This window comes from Rhopilema esculentum, chromosome 18 (assembly GCF_057945365.1).
Source record: "Rhopilema esculentum isolate cy_ngs chromosome 18, ASM5794536v1, whole genome shotgun sequence".
NCBI lineage: Eukaryota > Metazoa > Cnidaria > Scyphozoa > Rhizostomeae > Rhizostomatidae > Rhopilema > Rhopilema esculentum.
In genome coordinates this window covers 103,251-111,604 of record NC_142832.1, presented here as the reverse complement: position 1 = coordinate 111,604, position 8,354 = coordinate 103,251, and the positions used below count along the sequence as shown (strand labels likewise).

The 8,354-nt window shown below is 36.0% G+C and overlaps 1 protein-coding gene across 2 annotated transcripts; it reads right to left on the bottom strand.

Annotated features, from left to right (window-relative positions):
* Window positions 1-280: 280 nt before the first annotated feature.
* Window positions 281-8,354, bottom strand: LOC135680999 (synaptotagmin-15). Of its 2 annotated transcripts, XM_089113724.1 has the most exons (6): window positions 8,069-8,354; window positions 5,832-6,637; window positions 5,127-5,247; window positions 2,102-4,729; window positions 1,268-1,346; window positions 281-399 (listed from the first exon to the last, which is right to left on the bottom strand). In XM_089113724.1, exons 1-4 carry the CDS (start codon window positions 8,106-8,108, stop codon window positions 4,407-4,409), a joined length of 1,290 nt encoding a protein of 429 aa, XP_088969850.1. In that variant the 5' UTR covers window positions 8,109-8,354; the 3' UTR covers window positions 281-399; window positions 1,268-1,346; window positions 2,102-4,406. The 2 variants fall into 2 exon arrangements, with proteins under 2 accessions (XP_088969850.1, XP_088969851.1); XM_089113725.1 differs by lacking the exon at window positions 1,268-1,346.

Sequence of the window (8,354 nt, the reverse complement as noted above, 5' to 3'; positions counted from 1 at the left end):
TTATTTCTCATATTGCTTGATGCATCAGAATCTTCCAGAATAATGACTATTGACAAGGGACAGTTTAATCCCACCAACTGGGAATACGCTAACTTTTCAGTTTTGTATTGACTAATGGTTATATGCAGACCTCTAGGAAACTTCTAATTGCAAGGTTTTAAACACCGAAAGTGACATTCTGCTTTTCACCTACTTTATACCTACTTCATACCTAATTATTTGGTTGGTTTTGACAACCATTTCCAAATATCATCAGCAATTAGAAAGATTATGTGAACTGCAACAAATATTTCTGCAAATTAATGAACTATCAAAATATCATAACCTTTTAAGAATGCAAGTTCACGGTGTCACAAAATTTCTGGTCTTTTTTATGTCATTCTGCAAAATTTTGAGAGCCTAAAAACAAAGAAAAGTGGAAAATTAAAATTTCAGTTTGGGACTTGAATATAATTGAAAAAAGCCAGAAATAGTCAGGACATAATTACTTCAAAGAAGACAATTATTATGTAATAATTCAATCATGAATATTACTGAAATGAAATGATAGCATAAAATTTGTCCAATAAGAAAATTTTGGAAATCAAAGGAAAATGAATGGTTCTTTGAATAGCTTATTACTATATAGAATTGGTAAATAAAAAGATAATTTTTCCATTGCAAAAAATCATCAAAGCAAGATATTATACAGAGACAAATCGATAGATCTCCTTTAGTGCTCCATTCCAAATAAAAAATAGAGAAATTGAAACAGAATGAACAAAACAGAGTTAGGTATCCACAGCCTGCACATTTACCCATGCATCTCTGTCAGATTTCGCCATTGGTTTGAAAAAGATTGAATAAAAGAACTTGCGAAATAAAGGACAAAACCTTCACAACTGCAAGTTTTGTTTTACTTACACCAGTCAAATTACAAATCAATGTCATAATGATCACATTAAGTGTGAAACTCAGGGTTGCAGATTATAGCAATCCTGCTCTACATACCAAATCATATAAAGCTCTGCCTATAAGCAGGACCACCTAAAGAGGGGGGCAAGGGAGGGGGGAATAGTAAAGAATTTTAAACAAATGAAAGAAATGACTGCAAGAAAAATTCTGAAATAAATTTTAAGCTAATCTGATCGGTGTTCACGAAAATTTTGCTTGCAAGAGCAGAAATGGGGGCATGGTTATTCAGTTTTCCTCAGGGCCTGCCTATAAGGTGTTGAGCAATATTGGCAAAACCAGTAAGCATTAATGTTTATTCACAGTAACAAAGTACCTCTTCGCAGCCATTGCTACTAAATATTAATATTCTCATTTTATGTTCTTTCAGTTGAGCTAATGAGCACCTCCAGCCACTGCATGAAAAGATACAAAAAATATATTTTTAATGTCAATCAATTGACACGGTTTAATGATGCAGTTCTAAGTTTGCACATTTTTCAGGTTTTCTGCATCACTTGCAAAGCATGCAGCCTGATTTTATTTTATTTACGTGATCAGCAGCATCGATTAGCTCTGTTATATTCAGTTTTCATTGGTTTAAACTTTACTACATGCAAATACTTGACATTAAATAACTAACAAAAATGTAAACAATTACTGATTATCATACAAATATGCATAAAGAATAAGAAAGCACGTTACAAAATTATTTCAAACACTATTTTTATTCAGAGGGGTCCTTTACATCCAATGACCCTGAAAGAGAATATCATTTCAGGTTGGTTTTGCTACCTTTCAAAGCAAAAAGTGCGTATGCTGTGCTGCTCAAAGAACACATTTTTGATAGAAATAGATGAGCAATACCAGGCTAGATTCTTTGTTAATAACTACTTACAGAAAAGTGCCACAGAAAAATCAACAGGGCTTTTGCATTTATGCTTTCGACATTACAGTTCACATAGGAAGGAAGGCACCTATGAATCGAAAATGTGCCTGTGCTAGTAACTGTTAACTTCGACTGTGCGCTATGGCCTACCATGATCGGGTGCCAAACTTGGATGAGTTTTAATTTTCTAGTAATTCAAGGGAAAGAGGCAAAGAAATTTTATCAACTACGAGAAGATTAAAGAGGCTCATTACTAGATCTCGACTCATAGAAATGAATCACCTTAGTCTCTTTGCATGGACCTTCATTGACCACGCGCAGTGCTTTCTCAACATGGAAGTTCTCCTCAACCGCTGCTAGAGGGGCAAAGGCCGAGCAACTGTTAAGCAAATAAATTTATATCCCAGCTCTGTATAAAAGCATGCCGCGCTTTTTTGAAGAAAAAGGATCTGTTTTATGAGTGGCTGCTTGGAACTCCACGGAGACATCCTGGAACTCTTTGGGGAACGCGGAACTTTTTGAACTCCATAATATTAATGATCCTCCTTAAATCTCGTCTACCACCTTGACTTAGCCTTGCGTAAAAAGTTTCACGGAACTTCTGTCTGTACGGGCAGCGGAGCTAGGGGCAATAATCCTCCAAATTTCGTCCTTTTCGGAAAATTGAGCTTTTCGTCTTATATTCTTTCATTTTTAGCGTAGTACTCTTTCGCTTATTTTTTCCGTTATATCCTATTGTACTGACTTAATTGGACAAATAAGTACCGACAAATTTAATTCGTCAAGTTAACAACCGTTTTGGAGAACATTGGAGAAATGTTGCTAACAAAATCTATCTGACAGAAGAACACTAAAGCGATACAGATAGCAACATATCCAATCATTTTAACTCCTTCAATCATTCTACTGGCGACATTTCTATCCTTGGCTTATTGCATGCACCGCAAGACACTCAAGACACCATACGTTTAATTTTTAGCCTAAAAACTCTTTATCCTAAAAACTTTTTACATCTATTACCTACTCTTTTCTTACTTTCCTCCCCTTCCCCTATTCTGATTTTTGGTTGCGTCGCATCTCGCCTTCTTTTGTATTTATCGAATCTCGCCTTCTCTTTGCTCGGCTCGTTTCTTTTCTAGCCACTTGATAAAGAGTTCATTATAGAAAAGTTTAACAATCAAACTATCATATTTTCATTCTGGTACTCATTCTATTTGCTAACTATATTATCGTTAAGATGATAATATCTGCCTATCATCGTGGAATTATGAATAATTGTGAATGTATTACATGACATAAAATAACACATCTTTTGGCCTCTTACAGTTTTTAGATCAAATTCACATTTTAATACTACCATAAATTCACGTCAAACAGGGGCAAATGGCTAGATAGCTCTAATGAGTTTTTTCCACTTGTCCTACAGTTTTCATTTTGTTTTCAGTTTTCATTTTTCATTTTCATTAATAGTTACTGTTATGAAATGAATATGTAAATAACTATTTCCTGTTACTTAATCATCATGAATTTAGCAGTAGCTTTATATTTTTCGATGCTAAATCATATGTAACGAATTGTTGTGAAAAGAAATATCTAAATTTGAATCTAAAAATCGTAAGCCTGGGCCCCCACAACCAAAATTAAAACCTGATTTCACCACTACGTTGTGCAATATACGCCTATTTTTTCAAGAAGCTCGCTAGAAAAAAGAAACAAGTACTGGGCCATCAGAAAAATTAATAAACTTCAGTACACAGTATAGTACTCGAAGCAAAATGATTAGAAACAAGTGAATTTTGAGAAAACCAAGTACTCCGTAATCTCATGAAAATCCATGCTCTGTATAAAAGCTCTGTGAATATAATTGATTGCAGGTATAAAACTGAAGACACAGAATCAATCTCTTGACAGAAATGTCACGAAAATTTGAAAACAAACAAAACAAAGAGAAACTTCGCTGTTTGAATCTGCTATCCGTTTGGGATCGCATTTGAAGATGATCCCATTTGGATCCGATCCCAAAAAGGTCTCGTGTAAACAGTTGGGATCGGATCCAAATAGATTAGGATACAGAATAGGGCGGAAGATGTCCATTTCGAGGTTCTTCTTAAGAATTTTATTGTTTCGGATCATTCGAATTGGTTTATCCTCAGCAATCAAATATATTTATCAAAATGTCTCCTTTTTCCTATTGATATGCTCACAAGGAAAGAAGTTGCAAAAACATTGTAAAAGAAACCGTTACTTCTCGTGACTTTCTTACGCTTATAATTTCAATCTATTGAAAATAAGAAGAATTCTAAAATTGAAATAAATTGACTTGAAAGACAATATTATCCAAAAAACTACCATATATTTTGGAGAACCCTACTGGTGACAAATACATACTTTTGATTTCTTGTTTAGATTAAAGCCCAGAATCCCCAAAATTATCTTGTCTCATACCTACATCAAAGCTGAAGACTAGTAACATATTCATGAAATTCTCAGTGTATAAACATTGTTAAATAAATGATTACTTAAATATCATGATCACCTAACTGTCCTCTGATGTATGATATTCATAGATAGCGAGGTCAATTCAAGGTTAAGTCAAATGTTTCAAATAATGCCATTCTTTAACCGGGTAATTGCGATGCAGCATGACTTCATTCCAGTGATCAAGTTCTTTACCACGTGACACAAGTGGTCCCCCAATGTCGATGCGCCCAATCATCTTGTCTTGTTTCAGGGCTGGTGAAGTATTGTGCATAACTTCAATGGTAAAACATGTCCGTTCCAAAATATCAGGGTTGATCTTGAACTCGAAGCAGTAATCAAACTCTGGGTATGAGTTCTCCTTGTGAACTGGCGTCTTCTTCGTTTTTGTCACTTTCCCCAAAACTGAATGGCTCACTTTCACATAGGGATCTGCAAGGATCATAACTACGCTTTTAAAACTTCGATGTCAAAACATTTCCTTAATAAGGGGAAACTCTCATCTTCTCAGCTATCAGTAAGGGCAGACTCATGAAATCCGTAGACAAGGGCCCCTAACATCCACTCTTGCGTTTGCATTTATGTACACATATGCGAGCTCGTTGTTCTACACCCGGTAGGAGGAGCACTCCTAAATTTGACCTAACAAGAACGGCTTACTCTGCTTTTAAGAGTGTTCTTATAACAGACTAGTTCTAGTTACATTTGCTGGTTTATTTTGGCATAATTGTGCCGCATTTTGGCATACTTTAATCAAGCACACCACTTTGGGGACTCTCCACCTTAAAAACATTGTCTATCAATAAATAAAAGATAGGTTTAGACTTACTCAGAATTTGAAAATCGACAAGGTGCAGTCCGGTTGCCTTGACAACAGTCACCGCCATGCGATTGATTGGTTCAAGATAGGTCATTGATATCAAGATTTCACCAAAATTTTCTGTCGAGGGCTGTAAAATGATTGCAAAGCAAATCAATAAGCAAAAAATTATAGCCAGTTAAAGTGAACTAAATGAGTTGGAATGAAAATTAGAATTAGATGTAGATCATGCAGGCTTCTGACTCTAAATATGTCATGGTTTTTCTGATTTCCTTTTTCTTCTTCTTTTACTTATCATTTTTCTTTTTCGAAGCCAAATATTAATCAAATTCGTTAATTAATTAATTAATCTATTGATTAGTTAATTAATCAATTAATGCATTCATTCATTAATTCGTACATCAATCTCCCTTGATTTCATCTATCTTCTTATTGTCGTTTTTTACTATTCCTTCACTTCTTCTTTCTCTTTCACCGTGTTGTTAAACCTTCATTTTTTTTATCATAGAGAATTTCAAGTTAACAAAGTCCAGTAAAAGCAAAGTCCCTAACTGACTGGCTAATCGTCAAACAACTAATTTAATCTAAAATAATTTACCAACTTTCAACCAAATAACACTTACTTGAAATTAATGTTTATAATACTATGAAGAAAAAGTAAACTGACGTAGAGAACAAGATGTTTAGAGAAGAAATGAAAAAAGAGAAACAAACCAAAGCAACTTTTTCCAAGTCTTTCCATTCATCTAACGCCATTGTTATGTCCAGATTTTCAAGGGAGTACAACGCGTGTCCAATAACAGTTTGCCTTGTGAATCGATCAACGTCAAAAACAGAGAATCGAAGAGTTCTTTCTCGTAATATACTGTATGACATGCAAAAAGCAAACTCCTGATTGAATTTTGGATTTAAAGTACGCTTTTTCACTTTGGTTTGCAGATACCTCTTTTCATCAGGGAGCAGGAAAATCCTAACAAAAGAGTCACAAGTACTGGCTCCACTCATTGACAAAGAGCTCCCACGATGTTGCCTAGCCGGTAGATTCTCAATTTTAGCTACAGTTACAAACAAATTCTCCGTTTCACAGTTGAACTCTAGGCGGAACCAAATTCTTCCTATGTGACCGGGCGGAAATCCACTGTTTTCACTCTCAGTATCTGATAAGTACAAGTCCGGTCGCAATAAACCAAACGCGGTCGGAATGCCCTCGGGTGTTCTGTTGGAGTCCAGCGACTCATTTGATGAAGTCTCAAAGCACGGTCCAATTAACGGCAAGGTTTGCTCATTTGGTGACAAATTGTCATATGCCCGATGCTTCAAATTACTGGAAGGCACCGTAAACTCAATTTTGTTGACTTGAATGTCCGGTGGTTTAGTAAGAACCTCTGAAGGCCTGGAGGCAGCTTTACTGTTTTTCTGCTTCAATCTTCTTCTTTTGATGATAAACCACCAAATTGCAATTGCCAAAAGCATCAAAAGAATGCCCAATGCAACACTGCCACCAATCAAAAAACTTTTGTCTGAAATGCAGAAGCAAAAACAATTAGATTACCTAGTCTTAAGAGCTTTGTGTCAACATTAAGCCTCCCTTCAGATCTTTCTTGTCCTCTCTTCGTAGAATTTGTCACACCATTTTTTCAGCCCTCTCCTTCCATATCATAGAAATTTCTCTCAGGCTCTGCATTTGCAAATATCTTGGCGCAGGGAAAGATCAGAAAGTGAGAAGTAAAACAGGCAACCGTTCCCTGGCATGCCGATTAAAAAATCTCATGCGATTGGGTAGGTCTTCTACAACCTAAGTAAGCAAAGCACTTACCGCAAATATTAGTCTGTCAAATAACAAACACTGCGGGGCAGGCGGGCTGCGGGGGCTTTAGTCCCTTTTGCAAAAAATAATAAATACAAAGAAGTGTGCCTGAATGCAGGGATAGGGAAGGGGTTATATATCATGATGAGTGTATTGAACTATAACAAACACTTCTCGTGGCAGGCCAAAATCTCTAAGTTAACAAAATTGTTTTTTCAGTACATGGTTAATCTGCTATGGTTAGCTTGGTAGACCATTGATATGGTAAGCTTGGTAACTTTCGGTGCATAGAAAAGTCAATAAAAATATGTGGTTACGTAATGCTGACGTCAAAAGAAATCTGCTGAAAAGAACAAAATATATTCAAACACAAAGCTGATGAGTTGGGTTGTGAAAAGTCATTACCGATAAAAGCCGATAAAGAAAGGCTTGGACAAAAGGGATAACAAGGATGGTGCAAAATATTTCATAAGGAGCTCGGCAAACCCAAAATAACTGCTGTTTCTATCCTATGAGTAGGGGGTAACTGGGGCGGAAAAGGCCGGTTTAAAAATTCATAGTTTCAATATAAGGACAAAAATGTAGCTGATTTTCAAGAATCTCTCTATACAATGGAAATACTGGGCATATGTAGCCATGAATAAAGCAAGGAGCATACAGAATTAACTGGGAAAACAAGACAAAGCAGACATCCTACTTGGAACGAATTCATCTATCACGTCAACAAAAATATGCTCTTATCTGTTTGACTTATTTATAAAACAAGACATTTCTTTTGAAAAAAAATTCTATACTCAATGATTCCTATCTCAATGCAATTTTTGAATGGCCTTTTAAGCTGGTTACATAAAACCCGTTGTTGTTTTTAGCCAGCCTAGTGGAAGGGCTGCCTAAGTTTCAGCTTATCATTTCTGTTCTTTTGGATTTTTTCCCTGTCTAGAACATCAGGGCTCAGGTTCACTGCTCAAATTCCGTTTACCGTCCCTGCCAGTGCCAGATATAATATAATTTGAGCTTAGAAGCTGCATTGCAGGACCATGAAAACTCGAGCCTCTTTCCATGAAAACTCGAACCTCTTTGATCCGAGCATTCAAAGGCTCTTTAAACGTCGTCAACAAGAATTGCGTTGTCGGGAAATAGTTACCTCTTGATTGATTTTCATCTGTTGTTTTTGTGCGCTCCATCGCCGATCACTTCACTGCTTTTGTCAAAAATCGTTACCTCTATGGTTGGGTCGCTAAAATATTCAAGTGAAAACTGCAGTCTTCGTTGCATCTCTCATAAGCATCTTTCGGTAGGATCTCTAGCCAGCATATTAGAATGCTTCTCACTTTCATATGCATTAATTACCATGCACCCCAAAACTTTATTCATTATTATCTCTTGAAACACATGGCCTTTTCCTTATGGTCATTGTGGATTTGCAGAGA